Raw genomic sequence first — 25,325 nt, 5'->3', positions numbered from 1 at the left:
AGAGAGGCTCTGGTCCCCACACAGTGATAAATACACACACAGACAGGCCTGGGTTTGGACTAAAAAGGCCAGTCATCCATGTTTTGGTGGTCAGGGCTGAAAACGCCTCCCTGTGGCTCCTTCTGAAAAGGAGGAGGACTCTCCACTGACCTGAGAGAGAGAGAGATAGGGTAAGAGTGAGAGAGTGACAGTTTATTTCATATACAGATAAAGACATACAGAGAGAGACAGAGTGTGTGAGAGACGGAGGGAGGGAGAGAGAGGTAGAGAGACACAGAGAATGTACCTGCAGTAGTAATTGAGCTGCAGAACAGAGTAAAGTTCCGGAGTGCTGGGGGTCATAATGTTCTGAGCTGACCCAGGCCCCTCTGACCCCTCAGAGGAGGGAGTGATGGGAGCACAGGGGGAGAGAGCCAGACTGTCTGGAGCTGCCATTCCTGACACACACAGTGTGCTGTAGTTAGCGAGTGTAAAGGCAGTGTTAGGCTGTGTTTGTTCACTGTGGTGCTGGTGTGGGGTTTCATACGTACGCAGCTCTCCGAGTGCTGTGCTCTCTCTCCTGTTTGAGTGGCTGGTCTTCGTTATTGGAGATGTAGTGAGGAACTGCTGCTTCATGAGAGCTGCCTTCTGCTGCTCAAACACACACCTCTATACACACACACACACACACACACACACACACCGAAGTGGTTAGATCATTACTTCAGCCACTTAACACCCATTTTCTATATCGCATCAAGAAGTGGACACTACAGGGAATATTAGAGAATACATTATAATCCCTAATAGGGTATGAAAAGGGGTCCATACCCCCCTCCCCCAAGGTCAGCTTACATTATTTATCCGGTTATGGCAATAATAATAAATTATTCTCATTAAGTTCACCACTGATGGTCAAGATGTAGAAATGGTCAACAGCTTTTGCTTCCTTGGATCAATTATTAACAACAAAGGATCCAGTATTCTTGATATATTACACAGACTGACACTCACCAGAACAAGGATGAAGAAGCCTGAAATGATCTAAACTGGAATAGAACATTGCCGCCACTCGTTGGGAATGCTGCACCCCTCAGTGTGAATACTGTGCCCATTAGCTTGGGAATTCTGAATCCTCAGAAAAAATACTGTGCCCTCCTTAGCTGGTATATTGCAGTCGGAATACTTTGAGCCCTTCTGTGAACATGCTGAACTCTTTCGTTGGGAGTGCTGTGCTTCCACAGAGGAAACGCTGTGCCCCCCTCAGTGGGAATACTCCACATCCTTAATTGGAATATCACACCCACTCAGTGGGAATGCTGCACCCCCTCAGTGGGAATATTGTGCTTCTTCAATTGGAATATTGCTTGCACTCACTGGGTATACTTCGCCCCCTCATTGGGAATACACTGATCCCTTAGTTGGAATACTTTGCCCCTTCTGAAAACTGAATATTGTGCCCCATACTGGGAATACTCAGAGTTGGAATACTGTGAGTCTCCATCAGAATGCCCTCTTAGTGAGAATACTGAGCCCCCTCTTCAGATTTTCCACTATTACATGAAACTACCAGTTAGATCACTGATGACCATTAAATGATCAATGATGATCATTAACATTCCATATATTTATTTATTTATTTTTTGGATTTTAATCCAATTATCTCCCCAATTTAGTCGTTGCCAAATCCACCCGCTAGTTAGGACTCCCCCAGTCACACGATACTATCAACGCTAGGAGGGTGAAGGCTAACACAGGCTTCCTCCAAGACCTGTGAAACTGTTGGTTTTGGATAGTAAATAAGATGGCTGTATTTGTGTTGTAGTCATGGTGACTCCTGGTTCCTATCACCACCACTATGAATCATTTCACATCAAACCACTCTGAATGACTCCGTTTACATTTCAACCACTGAATACAGCAGGAGTTTTTGAAAAATCTTCTCACCTCATGGCCCTAATCGGATTGCAGCATCAGTGAAAGCCTGCCTCTCCTGCTGGAAGCTCCGCCTCTGATGTTTAAGCTCCACCCACCGGTCCTGAAGCCGCTCCCATTCTTCCAGATAATAGGAGTCGATCAGAGCATCTGGAAGAGGAGAGTCCACATTGTCCTGAGAGAGAGAGAGAATTTTTTTGACATTTACAGTAAAACACCACCAGTGCCAGTCTAAAATAAATGATGGTCATCAGTGATCTATCTGGTAGTCATATCAATGTTTAACTGAAATAAGGGCCAGTGAGAGAGAGGAGATGGGTCAGTCACCATCCTCTGTTTAACATACACTCAACAAGCACTTTATTAGTACTATTCATACTATTATTAGTATGATTTCCTGGAGATCTACTTTCCTGTGGAGTTTAAGTCAGACTTGCATCTAACACGCTGCCCCCTCCATACCCAACACGAATGCATCCAAACCAGCCAATCAGGGACTTGAAGTTAATTAGCAGGTGTGGCAAATTGTGGTTAGAACTAGACTCCACAGAAAGTAGATCTCCAGGACTAGGGTTGGTGACCGTTGGACTACAGTCTGTAAACGTAAACCTGTGTAAACCATATGGTTGGTGTTTCTGATTAAACGGCCAATGAAGGTACAAGATTGGTGTTTCTAATAAATTGGCCACACAACATTTGTTTATGTATAAGCCTTGTTTAGTGGACGTGTCGGCCATACTGGGTGCGTATTAGGTCTGTTAGGTATGTATTAAGACCTGCAGTAGCTGCTGCTGAACTTGGACCAACTCTCTGCTCTGCTCCAGCTCTTCTTCAAGCTGAGCCAGGAGCTTCTCCTGATCCGTCCTCACAGCAACAGGGCCTACACATTCACACACACATAACAAAATGACAAATTACAACCACACGTGCACACAAATGCAGCGATCGTTAACGGACGGGTTCAGTAAAAAAAGTTAAACGTTACTTTACAATTATATTATGTTAATTGAGGCCTACCAACTACCATTCATTGCTAGAAAAGTTAGCATGTTTGCTGAACCTATATTTCTTATGCTATGTTTACGTCACCAGATCAAAAATCAAATCTTTTTGCCTTAATTGGCCCATTTCATGCAAATCTTTTCCACTTTTTTCCCCAAAATAAAAGACTTTGATCAAGTAAGTAAACATAGTTAAAGATTCCCAATGCACTGTTCACTCCCCAGTCCACACATGGAAACTCTGCTGCAAAAAATAGTAACTTTACAGGAGACGGCAAAAACATTCTTACCTTTCAATGTAAGTCAATGTACAGAGATTTTATTCCAAGTAATTTTAGAGCATTTCTACTGGTCCATTCATCATGAAATTCTCAGACGACATAAAGGACGGCTGGTGTGTCGAACTGACATAGAAAAATAAAAATCGACAAAAATGGAGATACACGGTTTTCTTTGGACAGGGACGATATGCAAAGTCTAATCAATAACGTTGTGAGTGAACCCCGTGAACTATGAATATAGTAACCAGCAGAACAAGTCTTCGCCGCCAAGATAATCAGCCCTAAACTGCTCTCTGCTGTTCACTATTAGAGTGAGATGAAGGTGAGAAATGGTCAGATGCTTTGCACTGTTTACTGGCTTTAACTTCAGGTTTGGCGCTGCTGTCATGTTAACACTGAAGAATGGTGCATGCGCAGTGAATATAAAACACCTAATTTCCAATCTTGAGTTCTCATTAAGGTCGCAAGGCCACGAATTGGACATGCATCGGATCTAGGACCACATATGAAAGTGGCCTTATTTGAAAAGATCAGACTTGCGTGTCCACACAGCTCTGAAAACACCGTAAACATCGAAAAAGTAAAAGTAACAGCTCTTACTCTCCGACTGCAGCTCCCTCAGTCTCTTCTTCACCTGCGTCCACTCCAGAACCACACCCCCTGTCACATGATCACCGAGCGACTGCTCTGATTGGACCAGCCAGCTGGTGTCCACTTCCTGCTGCTCGTCCTCCTCTTCCTCCTCCTCCTCCTCAGCATCCACACTGTCCTGCAGGGTCTGTCCACAGGTTCTTAATGTAAGGGCTGAAACGTCACTTGGTCTCAACAAACAGACAGAATAGAGCACAGCGTCAATCTCAGGCCCTGTTCGCACACGCCATTAATATATTTATGAGTGGGGGTGTAATGTGTCTTGGGGGTGACTTTGGAGTCACTCATACCACCTTTGGGGGTGGTGAAGGACACAAAACGGACACAAATGAACAAAAGTGCAGACACAGTTCAGACTTCAAGGCGACCTCTGATACTGTTTCCAGCTACTCTCATGTACTTTAGTCCTTGTGTATAAATAACAGTGTCAGCGACAGAAACCATGTAATCAAGTCTATTAGAGATACTGAACAACTCCACACAGTCCGAGGCCAATGTAGTGATCTAGTCATGCAGTTTAGCACCATGCTAATTGGTGTACATAAGCTTTCATTACTTTTTAGCTACATTAGCCTCGTAGCTCCAGTTTAACTAAGACAGCAGACTTTAGAATCATGTCGAGGCTGATTATGTTTGGAGTTTGGGGTGTTTAAAATGTTCTGATCAAACTATTCCTCTAATTTTAAAAGAGACCTGAAAAATGAGGAATATCAGATTTGAATAAACCAGCTCTGTCTCACCTGCTGCATGTCAGTTCTGAGCGCGTGCAGGAGAGTTGTGAGGCTGTGGCGGAGCTTCATAGCCTCTCTAAGCTCCGCCTCCCTCCTCTCCAACATCAGCTGTAGAGCCTGGTCTTTCCTTTAGAAAGAGAGTGATAGAGACACACAGAGAGAGAAAGTCCATCAGAGAGAGTCAGAGAGACACACACACACACACACAAAAAGAGAGAGACAGAGAGACACACACAAAGAGAGAGACAGAGACACACAAAGAGAGAGACAGAGACACACACACAAAGAGAGTGAGTTAGAGACAGAGAAACACACACAAAGAGAGTGAGTTAGAGACAGAGAAACACACACAAAGAGAGTGAGTTAGAGACAGAGAAACACACACAAAGAGAGAGACAGAGAGAGACACACAAAGAAAGTGAGTCAAAGAGACACACAGACACACAAAGCGAGAAAGAGACAGAGAGAGAGAGAGAGAGAGAGAGTCAGATAGACACAGAGAGAGAGACAGAGAGAGACACACACAAAGAGAGAGACAGAGAGACACAAAAAGAGTGAGTCAGAGAAAGACACACAAAGAGTGAGTCAGAGAGAGACAAAGAGACAGAGAGACACACACACAAAGAGAGACAGAGAGACACGAGAGACACAAAGAGAGTGAGTCAGAGAGACACAGAAAGAGTGACAGAGAGACACACACAAAGAGAGAGAGAGAGAGAGACACACGAAAGACAGTGAGAGAGACACACACTGAAAGAGTGAGAGAGACACACAGAGAGGAAGAGAATGAGACACAGAGTCAGAGACAGTCAGAGAGAAAGACTGGAACACACACAGAACATAAGAGTCAGAGTGATAGAGTCAGAGAGAGATAGAGAGAGTCCAAGAGAGAGAGAGAAAGAGAGAGAGATAGAGCGTGAGGCAGTGGCAGGATGGGACACAGAGTCAGAGACACAGATAGTCAGAGAGAAAGACAGGAACACACACAGAGAGTGTCAGAGTGACAGAGTACCTCCAATCAGCCCTCGCAGCCCTGGACACAGGCTCCCTTCGTCCTGATGGCTTCGGAAGAGCATTCATGATCTCTATGGCTGCAGGCAGGAAAACAGAAAAAATCCATTTTATTCTTTTTAATCATGTTCATTTTAACATGATAATGCAGTTTGAACTCTGGCCACTAGGGGGACATTTTAAAAAGTCATTAAAGTCAGTGTGAATGGGAAACAGTAACATCCTCCTTCTGCACTGTGAGGTATTAGTGAGTGAAATGCAGGATCATGGAGGGTCTCTGAAGACAGTGGTGGAAACCAGAGGAGAAACATGATGTTATAGGTTAATGTTATTGTCTCCTGCCTACTGGTGTACGGTGATGTAAAACGGGTTTTAACTACAGGTTAGACCAAAAGTCTTTACATTTTGATGGAAGATTACAGGAAAAAACAGAAATATTTTGTTTTCTATATGTTATGATGAATCATGGTTTATATGAACAGAATGGAAAAGGTTTGTTTGGATTTCAGGTTGAATTAAAGGTGAACTTTTTCAAAAAGTATATATAATTCATTGGTTGAAAATGAGATGTAAACAGAGTTATTTAGAGTGGTTTGGTGTGAAATGGTTCACTGTAGAGAAACTTACAGACTCAGATGTCTTTACAGTGGTGCTGATAGGAACCAGGGGTCACAGTGTCTACAACACAGATATAGACATTTTATTTACTATTCAAAACCACCAGTGAACCTACACAAGTCTTCTGTTTCATATGTAATGTTGATGGTAAAATAGTCATAAATCTGAAAAGATACATTTTCTTTGAGGGCACTTCTTTGAAGGCATTTCTGCCTTCTAACTTCCTGCATGTACCCATCCGTCATGAATGTTTTTTAAAAAAAAATTAGAATTCAAGCTAAAACCTTTTCAAGACTATCATAAATCAATGTCTGAGACATCATGCAGCATTTTCATAACCATTTTAGAGGCATTAAACTCTTCAGACATCTGGTTCCTATCAGCACCACTGTGAATAATTCTGATGAGTAAGTTTCTCTAGAACTTTTCGTACCAAACCACTCTGAATGACTTCGTTTACATCTTCACGGTATACTTTTAAAGAAAAAAAAATCAGTGGAGTTCCTCTATAAGAAGTTGAAGCAAGGATACTATAAGAGGACAAACATCACTCTAGTGGTTCCTCTTGTTTCCTGAATCCAGACACTGATCCAGCCTGTTAAATATGTGCAGTATCAGTTGTTTTTGTTTTTATTGTGTGCGTTTGTCTTACACGCTCCGCGGTCCCTGTGTCGGTCAGTGACCTGAGAGAGTTTTTCTCTCATTCTGTTGGCGTGCTGCTCTCTGCGCCTCAGCTCCAACCCCTGCTGGTTAAACCGAGACTGCAGCTTCACATTCTGAAGATAGAGAGGCAGAAATAAGGAGACATACATGCTACTGAACAAGCAATAACAGTCTGGTGTCAATTCTCTGTTCAACCCTGCACACTGTAGCCTCACCACTGCAAAAAGAACAAGGTTTGCTGGGATATAAGTAAAACCTGGCTTGCATCGCAACTTATAAGGGTTGGCCCTGTAATCTGTAGACTGATCCCCTGTGATGCCACAGCCACCTGTGACCAGAAGTCCAAAAGATGCCCATTACTCAGCGCGATGATAGTCAACACAGGCTTCTGTTCACTGACAATCGGCTGGCAGTTAGTGTTCTCCTCCAAGCATCTTGAGCTGTCCAGTGATGTTGCGTTAGTGGTGGTCAGATGTGATAGAAGTTCATGTGTCTCAGAGGAAGCACATGCTAACCTCTCAGACTGCTGGCACTGGGTTATGATACATAGCAGGTGAAACTGGATAAATTGGGTGAAAATTGAAAAAAAATCAACCCCCAGATAGCAGAAGTGTGGACTCAGTCCTGGCCCACACTTACTCCTTCCATACCGCTGTGGAATGACGTTTATCTGAAACTGGTTTAGTAATGTTAACTTGCTATTTGGTGTTTGATGGGCATAAAATTTTAAGCCACAAATCATTTTAAACCAAGTTTGAATTCAATTGCAAACTAGGATTTTTTTTTTGTAGTGTTGACGCAGATTTTGCTGGACTACTTAAAGACACAGGGACCCAAAATCTGTTTTTCTTTCTAATTAGGTTAATTTTGTTCTTGCAGGCAAACAGTAAACATGTACCAAGTTCACCCTTTGAATATTGTTCCAATGACCAATAAAGGACTGATATACAGTATAGGAGCAAAAGTAATGGGACCCACCTTTTAATCAGTGAATTCAGTTTCATTCATTCTCAAAGGCACAGGTGTATAAAATCAAGCACTTAGCCATGCAGTCTGCCTTTATAAACATTTCTGAAAGAAGGGGTCGTTCTAAAGTGCTCACTGAGTACGATCGTGATACTGTAACATGATGCCACCATCGCAACAAGTCAATTCATGAAACCCCCCCTAAACATTCCACAATCAACTGTGAGTGGTGTTGTTGAAAAGTGGAAGCGTTTAGGAACCACAGCAACTCAGCCATGAAGTGTCAGATCACGTAAAGTTACAGAGCGGGTCGCGCATAGTGTGTAAAAGTCACCAAAGCTCTGCTGACTCAAAAACTGCAGAGCTCCGAACCTCCTCTGGGATTAACATCAGCACAAAAACTGCGCCAAGAGCTTCATGGCAGGTTTTCCATGGCTGAGCAGCTGCGTGCAAGCCTTACATCACCAAGCATTGGATGGAGTGATGTAAAGCACCCCGCCACTGGACTCTGGAGCAGTGGAAACGTATTCTGTGGAGTGACGAATCACACTTCTCTATCTGTCAGTCTGATGGATGAGTCTGGGTTTGGCGAATGCCAGGAAAACGTTACCTGCCTGACTGCACTGTGCCAGCTGTACAGTTTGGTGGAGGAGGGATGATGATATGGGGTTGTTTTTCAGGGGTTGGTCTAGAACCCTTAGTTCCTGTGAAGAGAAATCTTAATGCTATAACAAAGACATTCTGGACAATTCTATGCTTCCAGCTTTGTGGAACAGTTTGGGGAAGAACCTTTTCTGTTCCAGCCTGACTGAGCCCCAGTGCACAAAGCAGCTCCATAAAGGCATGACTGGGTGAGTTTGGTCAGGAAGAACTTGACTGGCCCTCACAGAGCCCTGACCTCAACCCCAACAAACACCTTTGGGATAAACAAGAACAGAGATTGCGAGCCAGGCCCTCTCGTCCAACATCAGTGTCTGACCTCACAAATGCTCTTCTGGATGACTGGGCAGAAATTCCCATAAACATACTGCAAAATCTTGTAGAAAGCTTCCCAGAAGAGTGGAAGGTGTTACAGCTGCAAAGAGGGGATCAACTCTATATTAATGACTATAGATTAAGGATTTATGGATGTCATGAAAGCTCCTGTATCTGTATCCATATCTCTGACAAAAGGGCCCCAGATCTGTTTTAGGATATGTAGGCTAGATACGCTTGTTGTAATGCGGGCTGCTTTTGGCTGCCATGCAGTTTGCCAGTGCCAACAGTGAGCCAGCAGTGCCATACGTTTGCCAGGAGTTGCCCACATCCACATGCTATCTGAGACTGCTTATAGCTGTTTATGACATACCCTCTCCCTCTCTAACCGAAGTGCATCCTGCAGCCGGGCGATGTACTGATCTCTTTCAATAAGCTGCTCCTGTAAACAGGAAGGAGAACACATATTTAAACATCTGTGTAACTAGAAATGTCAATCAGTGACTCAAGTAAGCAATACAACTGACTTATAATATCCTCTTAGAACAGAAGTGTCCCTCAATCTTTAGTCTCGCACATCAGGAGCTTCTGTGTTTGTCAGTAATGCTCGTTTTCTTCTATGCTGTACCTGAAGGGAGCTGTTCTTCACCTTCTCTTCCTCCTGGAGGATCCTGTAGGAGGTGCTGTGGGGCGGACTGGCCTTCAGGGACGCATGAGTGGTCTGTATTTCTGTGAAACAGAGAGAAACATTTCCCTTCCTATACACTGAACTGTCAGATTGCATCCACCTGGCTTACCTACACTAACTAGCCATTTGAGCTTTGTAACCTATCTGAAATGGACCACCACTGTCCAGATATTTTGGTGGAGGACCACACTCCATGACACTGACATGGTAGTGACACTGCAGCTCTGTGACCTCTGTAACTGACCATTGACACTGAGGATAATAAATAGATAGAAACAGTTGGGCTACATGCTGTAAATATACATCTGTATCGTGGAGCTATGAGGTGGGTGGACATTACAAAGTAAGTGTAAACATAAGAAAGGTCAATGTAGTTGTTTCTAATAAAGTGGCCAGTGAATGGAAACACAGGGGAGGTGTTTCTAATAAAGTGGCCAGTGAATGGAAACACAGGGGAGGTGTTTCTAATAAAGTGGCCAGTGAATGGAAACACAGGGGAGGTGTTTCTAATAAAGTGGGCAGTGAATGGAAACACAGGGGAGGTGTTTCTAATAAAGTGGCCAGTGAGTGGAAGCAGAAGGAAAGTGTTTCTAATAAAGTGGCCAGAATATTTATGTATAAGCAGTTAAGTTGTGAATCAATGTGGAGCTGTAAGAGTAAATCATACCTGAGAACTCCTGAACTCTACCAAAAGATACTAGTGGTCTTCCTCCATGTTTGTATGCCATCGTCTACGCCGGACCTCAACACACACACACACACACACACACACACACACACACACACACACACACACACACACTTTCCTGATATAATTAATATACATATTAATAATTAAGGTAGATAGACTTAAATTCATGCATGACATATAAACATGTACAAACTCAGGCTAAATGGTTTTCCATCACATTGGGGTTCAGTCAACAAACCCTTTGTAAAACTGGACGAGATTTGGTTTGTTTGCTGTCCATTACCTGAGTGTGGACTCTCTCTCGCTCTCTCCGCTCTGTCCTTCACAGAGGGCCTGTAGGTGGAGGTTACAGAGTGAAGCTGAGAGTGGGCTTTCAGACCAGCTCAGCTGACTCTGATTTCTCCTAATCAGTCAGCAGCTACTGTGGCCGGATTGAAGGCGCTGAGCGTGCTCGTGCTGTTTTATTAGGCAGATTAGGTTGAAAACTGTTGTTTAGTATTCCGGTTTAATATCAGAGAAACGTGCAGGAAATAACGGTGATGTCGACACAAAGCTCTGTAAAGCAGTGAAGACCTGTACGAAAGAGAGTGAACTACTCCACGCGTTTCAAAAACAGCGTGTAATAGCGCCTCCTGCTGGTTAATAACATGAAGAGCAGCTTATTTGTTTGGGCTTTGGGCTGAAACAGCTCCTCGACTGCTGTGAGCTCGTGTTAACTCAGACAGTAGTGCTGTTTCTAGTGATGTAAAATGGTGATGGTAGAAATCGCGAACCTTTCGATTCTTTTCGGACTGTCGAATGGTCGAAGCGGACATTTCATACGTCATCACAGCTCCATCCAATCAGAATGACTTGCGCCTCTGCTTTCTGCATCGAATAATACTGATACATGTGTTTTATTCTTGTGTATATTTGACAAAGCGTTAAAATTAACAATCAAAATAGTTTTATTGTCAATACTTTTTGGTATTTTTTTTATTTTTTTGCCGATACAAAAATCTGTATTCATTTATTCATGTATTTGAAGTCTGTATACTGCCATATGACACACATTAGCAAATATGGATTTCTCTTATACTGTATATATTTATCACATAGGGACACATATGTAACATACACGCCAACATACATGACACTGGCAATTTCAAATATGGGACGTACATTTCAGCCATATATCAACACATAAAACACAGATGTGTGACACAAACATATATAGAACAAAATAGGAGGGAAAACATTACTCATATATGAATGGCATACTTTATTCATATATTATATAAGGTTTTTAAGCATCTTCTTTGTCACTATATAATCAAACTAAAGATGTGCACATTGTAAGCAGTGCAATAAAGTCATTAAAACGTTAAATAAATTAAAATATTGTTCCCTGACACATTTAAATACATTAATATTTAAAAGCAAACAGATAATAGTAAAGTAACCATTATAACTGCACTGGGATGAATATATACAGCATATGACCACTATTTGATACATATATAGGTACCCAATATATATGCACATATAATTTTAAATATATATCTGCCTGACTTTTTTATAATATACAGTATGTCCATTTATGGTCATATGTCAGATTTCTGAATGGGTGACCTCAACCCAACCAAGGTTTTACTTCTTATACTCAAAATAATGCTGGGTTAAAAACAAACCATATTTGAGTCATATCCAAACCCCATGACCAGCACTGGGTCACTAACAGAACACTGGGTTAATCTGGCCCAAAAGATATGGTTACGTTGACCTAGCACTACTTATTCACACAAGCGAATGAAAAACTCCAGCAAACCTCCTTTACAACAAACCTGCAGTGAGAACGGCAGTGGCAGTAAACTTGATCTAGGTACTGTATTTGCTAACATCCATTGTAATATAATATCTAAGGATGCATAACCTTCCAAAACAATTTAAAGCGTTGAAACAAACATACCAGAACATATGATTTTTGACAATTTGTCATTGTTTAGCAATAATTTGATGATTTTACATTTATGTTATTTAGTAAAAGATCATACAAAATCAAAAAGTCAAAAAGACACAACTTAACCATATCTTTTGGGTCAGATTAACCCAATGTGTGTTCCGTTAGTGATCCAGCACTGGTCATGGGGTTTGGATATGACTCAAATGTGGTTTGTTTTTAACCCAGCATTCTATCAGTCATTACGATCATAACTGATCGTAATGACGGATAGAACACTAGACCAATACCTGCTTGGCGTTGGTCTAGTGTTCTATCAGTCATTACGATCAGTTATGATCCACAAGTTGATTTAAACCTAAAATATCCACTCTTAAAAAAGATGGTTCTTTAATACAGAAAATGGTTCTAAATAAGAACCATGAACCCACTGCATTTGCATTTTGCATCATGAAAGCGTTCTTCAGATTGATGGAAAAAGTGCTATAGATGGTTCCAAATTACCCTTTCATCATGCCAAGGGTTCTTTGAGTGTTCATGGTTCTACATAGAACCATTTTCCTTACTAAAAAAAAACCCTTTGAGAAGCATTGTTTTTTAAGAGTGTGGATTCTGAATGAACCTGACCGAATTGGAACAGTCCCGTTCCAGGGGCTATACGTTTGACACCCACAGTTTAAGCAAAGAAAGACATCCAGACGGATCAGGGTCAAAAGGAGGCTACTTTACTAGTGGATAGAAAACAAGAACTGTTCAGAAGTTACACTATAAGGCACACAGATTTAACAGCCCAACACAAAATCAAAACAGAAAGATATAAATACAGGTGGTATCTACCAGGTTTATTAAAACTGTTCACCTTTCATGTTCTAATGAACATGACTGACATCAGCGTTTACTTTCCACACTGCGCAGAACATGAGTACATAGACCGAGAGGAACTCACAAGGCTGAATCTCAAGTGGCTCCTACTCTACGTGTAGTGCACTATGTAGGTCATGAAAAGATGCCGTCTACTCATCAATAGTTCATTATATATCTATCAGAAATCCATTTACATTCAGTTATTCGATGACTCCCCAACATTTAGTGCACTATTTGGGTGCAGAAGTCAAGCATATGCAGTGCACTACATAGGAAGCATGGAGACATTTCAGACTGAGCCCATAGAGGAGATTAGCATTTCTGCTAAGCTAATGCACACAGGACACTACAGGGGGGAAAAAAGGCTTCTTCAAAGTAACAAACAATATCTAAAACCAAAATGTAGTTAAAAATAACCGTTCACACCAGGGCTGGGCAACGAGGAGGAGAAATCATGATAGCATGACAAACTGTTAGCGCCCCTTAACAAACACAATGTAGCAGGCTAGCTATTTGGCCAGGCAACAGGTTTCTGAAGAGGTCTACGTTTGTATATATATTTGTATGTATAAGTTCACTTAAAGTTCATCAAAGGCACGATTGTGTGTAAAATCAACAAATTTGTCTTCATGACTGCAGCTCGAACATCGCATGGCAGGTTTATGTAAGTATGCAATCTTCCTTCAAAAGTGCCACATTCATGCACTATTAGCAGAGATCTTGTAGAGAAGACAGTTACCACTCTATAATATCTTCCGGGTTTCTCAAACGCTAGAGGGCGCTCCCGAGCGAGTCCAAAATGAATGGGTTAAAATGGAGCATTTGAGCAAAATCATAGATTATAAATGCTAAAACATTTTTAATTTAAAGGAATACATTAATTCCTGAACACAGAACAGCATAAAATTTTAACACTTATATTTTTACGAGCTTTTAAACGCGATTTATTGGAGTTTAAAATGGCGCCTCATGGATGTTCATGACGTCTGTGAGCGCCAACAGCCAATGAGCTGCTTCGCTCGCCAACCAATTAGCACTCAGTAGCAGTAATGTTAGCGTCCTGCTGCCCAACAACCATGTGCTGTAGAAAAAACGAAACATACAGGTGAGTTTTCTTTGCTTTTTTTTAGTGAAATTCATCCTTTTACTTTCTAAAATTAAAGTTCTGGGTGAGTGAAACTATTTTAACTTTTTGTTTTAGCTGTTGAGCTCCATTTACTCCCATTCACTCAGACTCGCTTGTGGACGCCCTCTGGGGTTTTGCGATAATGTTTTTGATATAATAGGGGAAATAGGAAGTGGCCAGGCTCCTCATAAACCGTCTCCGCTATTAGGGCTAATGTTAAAAGAATAGGTTGACCAAGCATGCTAATGTGGCTAAAAATGAATGGAAGCTGCTAAGCACCAGTAAGCGTGATGCCATTGGTGGTTACTTTCTTTTATTCACTGTTAGAAACATTTCTTGACTGAACTATTCCTTTAATATATGACTTAAATTTGAACCAGACCCATCTGTGTTGGAGTAACACATTAGAATGCGAGTTCTTTAATACTTCAGGATGATGACTGTTTATAAATGAATATGAATCACAATGGAAATTAATGTTTATGCAGCTACAGGGAGGGAAAGTGGTTAGTTCGCGCCCTGCTGGTTGCGTTCAAAATGTAGGATAGCAATAAACTGGAGGTGCTACATATTACAGATTGTATGATATAATGTGCCAAATGGCCCCCACATTCAGTTGTATTTCACACTGTGTGAATGATCCAAATGAGTAGCTTAGTTATTAGTGTTTCCCACAAAACGGACTACAAACTCTGTCCGTCAGTCATTCCATCCTATGAAGTGGCACCATGGGGTTTGTGGTTTAATTGTATTTTTAATCTTTACAATTATATAACTTCATATTGTGTATGAGAGTTTTTAATATTGTGTTCGCAGCTACTGTGCTTGCATGGTTGCAAAATGGCTTTCTCAAAAGTGATTTTCAAACTGTAACCAAAAATATCCCTATTGCAAAATTAATAACAATTCAAAATGTTTTCAATGCAACCAGCAGATGGCGCAGTTCTACACTTTCCCTTCCCATTCAAACTCATATAGAATGCTTTCCATACTGCAATTACAGAACGTAGACGCTATATCACCCAGCCCTGCTTCTGCTTCACAGCACTAATAAATTAGTAAAAGATTACTTTTAAAAATTACATCTACAACTCACTGTTAGAATTTATTTAATATAAAAAGTTCCAATATTTATCTATTAAAAACAGATTCTCATTTTTTCTTCATATAAAAGCTTACAGGTTAACAGTCACTGCTGGGAAACATTTTGGTTTGTTGGAAATGAAGGCCATAGTGAGTTGGTAACTTTAAATAGGAGTGCAGTCCTGCTTTGAACGATCCACTTCATGTCTATCAACAGTGTGAACGATTGTATTCAAGGTTTCTACTTCAAATTCAAGATTTTTTGCCTGAAATGAAGGAGTGTGGTTCTTTGTAACAGTCTTCTTGTTTCTTTTTTTTAGTAAATTTTAGTGTTATATATTTACTCTTAGCACACTCTGAGGGTGCAAGTACAAAGAAAAAGAGATTGTAACCATTTATAACCCTTTCTGTCTTTAGGAACAGGAAATGGACCACTAAATCAGGATGGTTTTACGGGTCATGTAGTTTTGAGACGATGTGAATACAGTACTGTAGTGCATGAATAACTACAAGTGGATCGTACCAACGTGGATTGCACAGTGTAAGATCAGCTTTATCAGATAATAGAGAGTCCATAAGAGGAGACGAACGCAGCAAAAATAATTCTCACAACTCTGTAGTGAAGTGTGTGTGTGTGTGTGTGTGTGTGTGTGTGTGTGTGTATAGTGTTTCAAGACGTTCTTTCAGATGACCATCAGCTTCAGCGGTCTTCGGCCATCAGCAGCTGTAGAAGGGAAAGAAAATGAGTGTGCATGGCACATCAAAACAGTTAAAAACTTGTATAAAATGTAGAAATGTCCATAATTTATTAGCGGGCCAACAAAATTTTCACCTAAAAATTGTCAAAATCGCACTTTCCCTTTTTATTTTTAGCAGTAAGAAATGATAACGAAAACAATAAGTAGTAATTAAAACTGTTTTCTTCGCTCTCCTACGACAGTCAGCACAGATACATTCTCTAAAATATCAGCAGTGTGGAAGTACTGGACAGTTTCCATGAGAAAGAAACAGTTTATAATCTCTGTTCTTGAGAATCAAGTGGAGAGAGAACACCCAAGAACCTGTTCACTACAGGTTTAATACCACCTGAAAACATGACTCATATGCAGAACAGAGCAAAACAACAGAAGCAGGTCCCTGCAAGCATGCCAACGGCATCTGTATACTCTACACTTTCACGCTTAAAAATTATGGTTCTTCAAGGGTTCTTTAGTAAAGAAAACGGTTCTATATTGAACCATGAACACTCAAAGAACCCTCTGCATGATTAATGGGTTCTTTGCATGGTGAAAGGGTTCTTCAAATTGATGGAGAATGTGTTTAATATATATAAAGGGGTTCTATACAGCACCAAAAGGGTTCTTCTACTGTTACAGGCCTGGCATCGTAACAAGAGAAGAACCCTTTTTGATGCTGTATAGAACCATTTTCAAAAAGGTTCTATATTTCACCATCTTCAGCACATTCTCCATCAATATGAAGAACCATTTAGTGAGGCAAAGAACCATTCAATCATGCAAAGGGTTCTTCGAGTGTTCATAGTTCTAACTAGAACCATTTTTTGACTAAAGAACCCTTGAAGAAGCATCATTTTTAAGAGTGTATGATATGATGAAATGATGAAGGAATTCACATGCAAATGCGAATTAAAATGGAATTCACTGTCTCTGGGGATGTTGGATTCCATGGCACAGACCACAGCCCACATACTGTAATCATTTCAGTCAGCTTATTTTATGTAATCTTTTTTTTATTTATCATCAGCTATTTCTGTTTTTCGGCCCAGCATGTCATGCATTTAGTGAGAGTTTCGGTTTTGACCCAAGACTTTCATTTCAGTACATCACTATAATTTATATTGACCCTCTACTAAACGCATTATGAGAGCAATTTAAAAAAATACATATTCAATTTACTTTTCTTGCATAAAGTGGACCTGATTTTCAAATTCAAAAACATTTTTGAAATAATAATGTGTGATCTATGTTGCCTTGAGGCAACACTGTGCGACAATAGGAAGAAATTATACAGATCCGTGTTCCCTAAAGTGGCTTCTGACTGGCTAAATCCATTCCACTGTCACAAAATGTTGCTTCTAGGCAACAAATACATTTCTGCAAATTCTCATAACAAAAATTACGATTGTTTAAGAAGAGATTTAAAAGTGTTCGTTAAGAGATAGTATGACCATACACATGATTTTCTTTGACTTAAACTGTTCCCTTTATTGTTAACCATTGTTGTTAAATATGTATAATGTTACTGTAAAGTGAGGAAAATGGGTTTGTTGCCCTGAGGCAACATCGTGCAATAGAAGCTTAAATAAACTTCAAAGAATTGTAACGTAGCAAGAGTACATGGACTCATGGAAAAAGCAACCCTCGCCTTTGTTAGGTGCAAGTTGAGACAAACTGTTTACTCCTCAGTCCATATATATGGAAACTTAAGCTACAAAACTAAGCCTTTTAGTACGTTCACAAATATCCAACTATTCGTCTCCGCCCACTCACTCTGAAGTTCTAAGGAGTGTTTCAACCTGGACTGCTTTTTGAATGAGGGCAGGACAGCCAATCAGAACAGAGCTCATTTGCATACATCAGGCACAGTAACAAAAATACCCTGTTTAATTGTAAGAGATGAAGAGAGGAAAGAAAATGTGAACAAAAATAAAATGGGGAGCAGCCTCGCTAAAGAAAAGACAGCAGAGGTTTGTTGGACTGAGTATCGTACATCAGTAATATCATTCAGGGTGGGATAGGTGGAGGAGGACTGAAATAAAGGTTGTGTAGGTTGATCTGGGTACCTCTAAAGCAGCCCACATGACTTGGGTGGACGGAAGGGGTTGTCGCCAGATGGGACGCCCATCAGCAGCGGGTCTTTATGAGCATTCTGTAGGCAGAAGTTCTTCAGGTCTGTGGCTGCTTGAGACACCTGGCAAAGAAGACACTTAAGAGTCAACCAAAAATGATCACTTAAATGACTTCTTATTCACAATGACCCAGAAATAATGCCATCTGAACTCATTATGTTTCCAAATAGTTAAGTAAATCTGATGCTTTTGCACTTTTCCAGACTATTTTCAAATGATAATACTTCTAGACTTTAACAATCGACTGTTTTAGGTCCAATCCCATTTCACCCCTCGCCCCTACCACTTTATCCTTAGCCCTCCATTTTGCGCGTTCACATCTAGGGGTAGGGTGTCCTTTTGTTGAAACAGAGGGGTAGAGGCAAAGTGTTAGGGCTACATGGCCCTCCAAACGAAGGTTTTATTAGAGGCTCACTCCAAACAAAGTGTTATGAGGGGGGAAAAAAAAACAAAACAAAAAAAACAAAACAAACAAACAAAAAAAAACACAACACACACATGATGGCTGTAGAAGAGACCAAATAAACCCATAACTAAAGCCCAGCAGTGAGGAGCTGAACTTCACCCTCCTCTGCTGTCACTGCAGACTGGCAGGGTCACCTACAGAGCAGCGCTAGTAGCTGTTAATGAAGTAATGTTCTTTATTTGAGGGTCCTATTTTGTAGGGAAGATTTCAACCACTACCCCAAGTAACTCGGTTCAAAGGGGCAAAGTCACACTCAAAATCAAGGGGTAGAGGTGAAATTAAGAAATGGGATTGGGCCTTAGTCCTTCACATTTGGCTCCTGCTAAAGATGCACAAAATCAGATCAGTATTGGCAGATAAAAAAAAAACACAGACCTCGGACATATGTTGAGGTTTTACCAATATCTCTAATGAATCTTTCATGATGTATTAATTGTGCAGAACAGAACAGAACATGTCAGCATTTTAATTTATGTTACTGCTATTGTAATCCAATAGAAACCCAACAGAATTAAATAATACAAGACTAATCCAGGCCATCCTAGTCCTAGTTTTACAGTTTATAAATGCTTATGTATCTGCATTGGCAGATATGTACATGAAAAATATCAGAAATTCCCATATTGGTGCAGCCTAGTTCCTAATTCTTTTTTTGTGTTTAATGTCTTTCTGTGCTGGTTCAGCTCTTCACTTTGGAGTAAACCTCTCAATTTGGAGATTTAGCATTTTATTTTAAAACAAAAGGATCCAAAAAGAGTCTAACACACTTCAGTTCCTGTGCTGATAGATGCTGAGTGTACTAAGAAGTTCCACTGCAGTTCTAGATACTCAATAGACAAACAGATTCTGGACCTTATTTATTTTTTTTAAGCTACTTTCACTTCAGCTCGAATCAAGTCGTTATGTCATTGAAGTAACAATACAGTCGTGTGTAAAAATTTGGGCAGGCCTGGCCAAATGACACATTTTGTTCATTTTCTAAGTGAAGATTAAGTGAACACATCTTTTAATGCACAATTGCTTTTTTTTTTTTGCTGAATTTAACAAATTGGGGAAACATACAAAACACAAAACGTGGCCTGAGCCTCAGTTACAGCACATTTAACAAATCGTTTTATTTCATTTCTCCCCCTCAGTGTGTTAAGCTCTGTAAATAAACAGAAACTGAGCGTTAAAATTTGCAGAAAAACATCATATTTAAGTTTATTCCCTGTAGAATTAACTGTGTCAACTTATTTTCACAAAATCAACAAAATATATCATTTGACCAGGGGTGTTCAAACTTTTGCACACAACTGCATCATTATTTTGTCCTCAGATTAATTAATAAGCACAAATAACATATAAAGTGGCTGTATATGAAGGGTCTCGGTGCAAAAAGTATTACACAAACACTATCAAGACATTTCTGGTGTGGTGTTTTACATAAACAAGCAAAATAAATGCTATATTTTGAATAATAACTCCTTTATTAGAAGGAAAAAACGTCTTTTATCCCAAAAGCTACAGATGAATACACTGCATTTTGGAATTAAACTCTTCACTTCGTATCTGAAGCTGTTAGTAACTCACACGTTTGTGTTTTTACAGTCTTTGGCCGTTTTTGCATGAGCAGGAAACAAAACAATAACCGGCCACTTGTTTATGAGTGAGTGAGAGAGTGAGAGAGAGAGTGACAGACAATAATAGAGTCGTTTAACACCTCTAACCCCTTCCCCCCCTCCAAAAAAAAATATGAATTATGTTATTAATAGGCTAAAACCTCACTTATCTACGACTACTTTACTTCACAGAGAGGGCTGAACAGCGAGCTAGCAGGCTAATCAGCTCCTCCGCCGTCTGTTGTTTAGTTAGCTACGCTAGTTAGCCAGATGCTACCACTTGTTTCCCACCGAAAACTCCGCTGAATAAACTTTTATCCGCCGGTTTAAAGTTAATTTTCCGCTCTTACGTGGATTCTCCGGATGCTGGCCTCCAGCCGGAGCTGTTTGACAGCTTTGTGAGCGACGGCCAGGTTGGTGCTGGCGTTGTTGTTGGACATTATGGAAAGTTTGAGGGAAGCCGAGGCGTCCAGAGGGAGACGGAAGTTTTAACAGGGAGCGTTTACTTTGGGCCGAATCTCAAATGGCTCCCTACACCCTATATAGTGCACTTCTTTGTTCATGAAACTAGTTCTTCTACACCCGAATAGTGCACTAGATGGTAGACAGGGAGCCGTACAGCTTATGGGCGAATATAAATGGCTCTCTGTTAGACATTTAATGTGCTATTTGGGTGTAGAAGCTGTTGTTTCGCGACCTACATAGTGCACTACGTAGGGAGTAGGGAGCCATTTGAGACTCAGCCAGACGCACATCCTGTTGCCAGAAACTCGCAGGCCTTTTTTTCTTTAATCCTTTATTTATTTATTTTTTTATTAACTTTCATATTATTATAGACAGCTGCATTTAAGGTGAGGCATGTATAGATCACAGAATCACAAATCCAGTATAAAATAATAATAATAAAAAAATAAAATATGAAAGAAAGGTAACAGTTTGTTTTAAGGTCTGCAGAACACAAATGAGTTTACATCACAGTACATACATTTGGAGCCAGCTATTCATTCAGCCTAATCAGAAACGGTAGAACTCATTCATATCACAGTAGCTACATTTAGAGTGTTTTCAATATCAACCGATGTTTATTTTGAGGCCACATTGTTTAGCATTTTTATGTTATTTGAACAGAAGGTCTTTCCTGACTATAAAAATTGTAAATTAAAATAAACAGACATGCTTCTATTATAAAATGCAAATACTTATACGTGTCATGGGCCTTAACAGTAACACTTCTCTCTTTTTTTTTAAAGTGGAACAGTTTCAAGACATCTAAATTAATGGTGATATGCCTGAAGGGACTCACATCAGTTCTTAAAAAAATTGATATGTATTTCCTTTTTTTTGCTTTTATTTTGCTTGCAAAATATAAAAAAAAGTAAAATAAAAAGAAAATGTTAAAAAAATAGAAAGATATTTAAGATGGATAGATAGAGAGAGAGTTGTAGAAAGATAGATGGATAGATACAGTGGTGCTTTAAAGTTTGTGAACACTTTAGAATTTTCTAGATTTCTGCATAAATTCGACCCAAAACTTCATCGGATTCTCACAGAAGTCCTAATAGTAGGTAAAGAGAACCAAATTAAACAAATGGGACAAAAATATTAGACTTGGTCATTTATTTATTGAGGAATACGATCGAGTGTTGCGTATCTGTGAGTGGCAAAAGTATGTGAACCTTTAGGATTAGCAGATAATTTGAAGGTGAAAGTAGAGTCGGTTTTCAATCAATGGGATGGCAATCAGGTGTGAATGTCCACCCTGTTTTATTTAAAGAACACAGATCTATCACAGTCTGATCTTCACAACATGTTTGTGGAAGGGTATCATGGAATGAACAAAGGAGATTTCCGAGTACCTCAGAAGAAGAGCTGTTGATGCTCGTCAGGCTGGAAAAGGTTACAAAACCATCTCTAAAGAGTTTGGACTCCACCAATCACAGTCAGACAGATTGTGTACAAATGTAGGAAATCTAAGACCACTGTTACCCTCTCCAGGAGTGGTCGACCAACAAAAATCACACCAAGAGCAAGGCGTGTAATAGTCATTGGGGTCATAAAGGAACCCAGGGTAACTTCTAAGCAACTAAAGGTCTGTCTCACAGTGGCTAATGTGTATGTTTATGAGTCCACCATCAGGAGACCACTGAACAACAATGGTGTGCATGGCAAGGAGAAATCCACTCCTCTCCAAAAAGAACATTTGCTAAAGATCACATGGACAAGCCAGAAGGCTTTTGGAACAATGTTTTGTGGACGGATGAGACCAAAATAGGTCTTTTTGGTTTAACTGAGGAGGGTCATGATTGGAGAAAGGAAAACACTGCATTCCAGCATAAAAACCTTATCCCATCTGTAAAACATGGTGGTGGTAGTATCATGGTTTGGGCCTGTTTTGCTGCATCTGGGCCAGGATGGCTTTCCATCATTGATGGAACAATGAACTCTGAATTATACCAGCAAATTCTGAAGGAAAATGTCAGGACATCTGTCCGTGAGCGGAAACTCAAGAGAACGTGGGTCATGCAGCAAGACAACGACTCTAAGCACACAAGTCATTCTACCAAAGAATGATTAAATAAGAATAAAGTTAAAGTCCTGACCTTAATCCTATAGAAATGTTGTGAAAGGACCTGAACGAGCAGTTCATGGGAGGAAACCCACCAACATAACAGAGTTAAAGCCGTTTTGTATGGAGGGCTAAAATTCCACGAAGCCGATGTGCCGGACTAAACAGTTACCAGAAACCTTTAGTTGCAGTTATTACCGCACAAGGGGGTCAAACCAGATACTGAAAACAAAGGTTCACATACTTTTGCCACTCACAGATCTGTAAAATTGGATCATTTTCCTCAGTAAATAAAAGACCAAGTCTAATATTTTTGTCTCATTTGTTTAATTTGGTTCTCCTTATCTACTATTAGGACCTGTTTGAAAATCTAATGAAGCTTTAGGTCAAATTTATGCAAAAATCTAGAAAATTCTAAAGGGTTCACAAACTTTCAAGCACCACTGTAGATAGATGGATCGATAGAGTTGCAGATAAATATATAGATAGTTATAGGGTTGTAGAAGGACAGATATATAGAGAGTTGTAGAGGAATAGAGTGCTTTGCTTTGCAAGCACTGTAAATATTTTAGTTTATTTAGTTATAAAAAGGTCTGCAGACCCCGTGTTGGACGTGTGACTCAGTTATGTGAATATTCCCCCGAAGGCTCAGCTATTTTGCCTTCTTACAACACAAACCCACACAGAGAACTACTGTGGCAGCAGCTGCAACCTGTAACACGGTGATTAGATTATATGCCTCTTCTAACTCTGCAACACATTTTATGTTTTCATTCTGCTCATCTCTCAATTTGACTGCCATCTCCTTCAGCTTATCTTGCTTACTCTTCTTTTCTTCTATGGTGCTTTGCTGGACTTTCTGGTACACCTGTTTTGAGTGAATGTAGCCCATATTTTCATGTAATATTAGATTTATCTTTTTCAATAACTCTTTAACTTGAGTTTGGTTACTTCTGTCATGGTTGTTGAAGACGTGATATCTACCTTCGCAGGTGTCTACAAGATTCTGAAGCTAATAACTGTTACTGATAAACTTCTCAATGGGTTTTCCGTTCAGCAGATCTCCACCAGTGAAGAGTATCATGGTGAACTTCAAAGCTTCTTCTCCAAAGTTCTCCTGAATCCACTTCACGGCATTCATCTCCTCCTCTGTGAATCTCCCCAGTCTGATCACCAGCAGGAACACATGAGGACCAGGAACGATCATGGAAATACATTCAGGGGCACTGTGGGCTGTTTGTTCTGATATTAGCAATGTGTCCATCACCCCAGGGGTGTCAATCAGGGTGATGTTCCATCCACCCACAACTTTGTTCTTAGTCTCACAGTGTATAGTCACAGATGCTGGAGACGCTTCGACTTTGAAAGCTTCTTCACTCAGGATGGTGTTTCCTGACGCACTCTTCCCAGCTCCTGTCTTACCCACCAGCATCAGTCTCAGCTCATGATGGTTCAACTCATAGCCTTGAAAATACAAGTCAATAGGTAGATTGTCTCTGTAAGTGATTTAAATACAGGGTTTGAATTTCAATAACTGTAAAAATTTTGTAATGTGTAGTTTGATCTGAGTTTACCTTTGACGGCAAAGCGCAGCATAACAAACACTGCAGTCACTGCCACCATAGAGGCCATCCAAATGAATGTGCCACTTTTTTTCTACCAGAAACAGACAAAGACTCTCTTGAGTGAGATAAATAGTGAAGGGACACATGTAGAATTGTAGACATCACAATCAACATACTGGTTTTATTCATAAAGTGATTACAGCACTGACTAACGATGCTGGACACTAAACAAAAAACCTCCACAAAACGTTTCTGATTTTGTAGACTTTTACGATGTACCTCTCGAGTCAGTCTTTTGTTCTCATCTTTCAAGAACGCAATTTCTTCTTCCATCTTTCTCCTCTTCTGTTCCTCATCTTGCATGATCTCTTCTTCCATACCGTTTGGGTCTTCTGGAGAAGCGTTACTCTTCTTGTCCTTTGTGACGGTCAGCTGGATCTGCTGCGAAACCTCATCTGTGTTGTCTGTTTCTTTGCTCTCTGACTCCTTTTTCACTGGGGGCCTGAAGGTTACAGACATATCGAGGGCAAACATGAAGATAAACCAGTAGATCAGGAGGAAGTGCATGACCCCAGAGTTTGAGAGTTACTATAGAAACAGATGCAATTTCCAAATTTTGTAAAGAAAAAAAATCTAGTGGAAAATATTTTTGCAAAAAAAAAAAAGAGAATTTTTATGAATAGTGATGTAAATGTAATGTAATTTTGAATGAGATCTGGCTGCTTGTCTAGCCATGTTTGTGAAGCTGAAAGTCAATGGATTGGCATGAATATGTTGATGAAAGCTTTGAGCTTTCTGAAATATAGCCAAAAACTACACATCCTTCCAGTTTTTTTACACAATGCTGCTCCCATAAGGTAAGCTAATTGCTAAATAATTTTCAGCGCCAGGATTCGGAGCAGGATTCTGAATTTGCTTTCATTCAGGGAGAGATGTGGCAGAAACACAAAGGAGTTCGAACGCTACCAGTATCGTTAATATGTTCACACACACTCTTCAGGCGTCCTGTAATGAAAGTGGTTTTATGGGCTTTACATACCTCTTGTAGCCTAAACC

General features: G+C 40.2%; 2 protein-coding genes and 1 pseudogene across 2 annotated transcripts; all 3 read right to left on the bottom strand.

The window, feature by feature from the left end:
* Positions 1 to 59: 59 nt before the first annotated feature.
* si:ch211-286b5.4 (afadin- and alpha-actinin-binding protein) lies at positions 60 to 10,227 on the bottom strand. The gene is made up of 12 exons (XM_036560257.1): positions 10,167 to 10,227; positions 9,440 to 9,540; positions 9,185 to 9,253; positions 6,860 to 6,983; positions 5,591 to 5,669; positions 4,588 to 4,705; positions 3,797 to 3,974; positions 2,691 to 2,794; positions 1,935 to 2,089; positions 531 to 646; positions 287 to 437; positions 60 to 150 (listed from the first exon to the last, which is right to left on the bottom strand). Exons 1-12 carry the CDS (start codon positions 10,225 to 10,227, stop codon positions 60 to 62), a joined length of 1,347 nt encoding a protein of 448 aa, XP_036416150.1.
* A 2,605-nt stretch (positions 10,228 to 12,832) lies between these two features.
* Positions 12,833 to 20,635, bottom strand: si:ch211-286b5.5 (uncharacterized protein LOC100003596 homolog). The gene is made up of 3 exons (XM_036560264.1): positions 20,489 to 20,635; positions 18,006 to 18,133; positions 12,833 to 15,926 (listed from the first exon to the last, which is right to left on the bottom strand). Exons 1-2 carry the CDS (start codon positions 20,576 to 20,578, stop codon positions 18,008 to 18,010), a joined length of 216 nt encoding a protein of 71 aa, XP_036416157.1. The 5' UTR covers positions 20,579 to 20,635; the 3' UTR covers positions 12,833 to 15,926; positions 18,006 to 18,007.
* Positions 20,636 to 23,356: 2,721 nt separating this feature from the next.
* Positions 23,357 to 24,336, bottom strand: LOC118800111 (annotated as a pseudogene).
* Between the last annotated feature and the right edge of the window lie 989 nt (positions 24,337 to 25,325).

This window comes from Colossoma macropomum, unplaced genomic scaffold, assembly GCF_904425465.1.
Source record: "Colossoma macropomum unplaced genomic scaffold, Colossoma_macropomum, whole genome shotgun sequence".
Taxonomy (NCBI): domain Eukaryota; kingdom Metazoa; phylum Chordata; class Actinopteri; order Characiformes; family Serrasalmidae; genus Colossoma; species Colossoma macropomum.
Note: the sequence above shows the minus strand (reverse complement) of the source record. Positions and strands in the feature narration are given on the sequence as shown.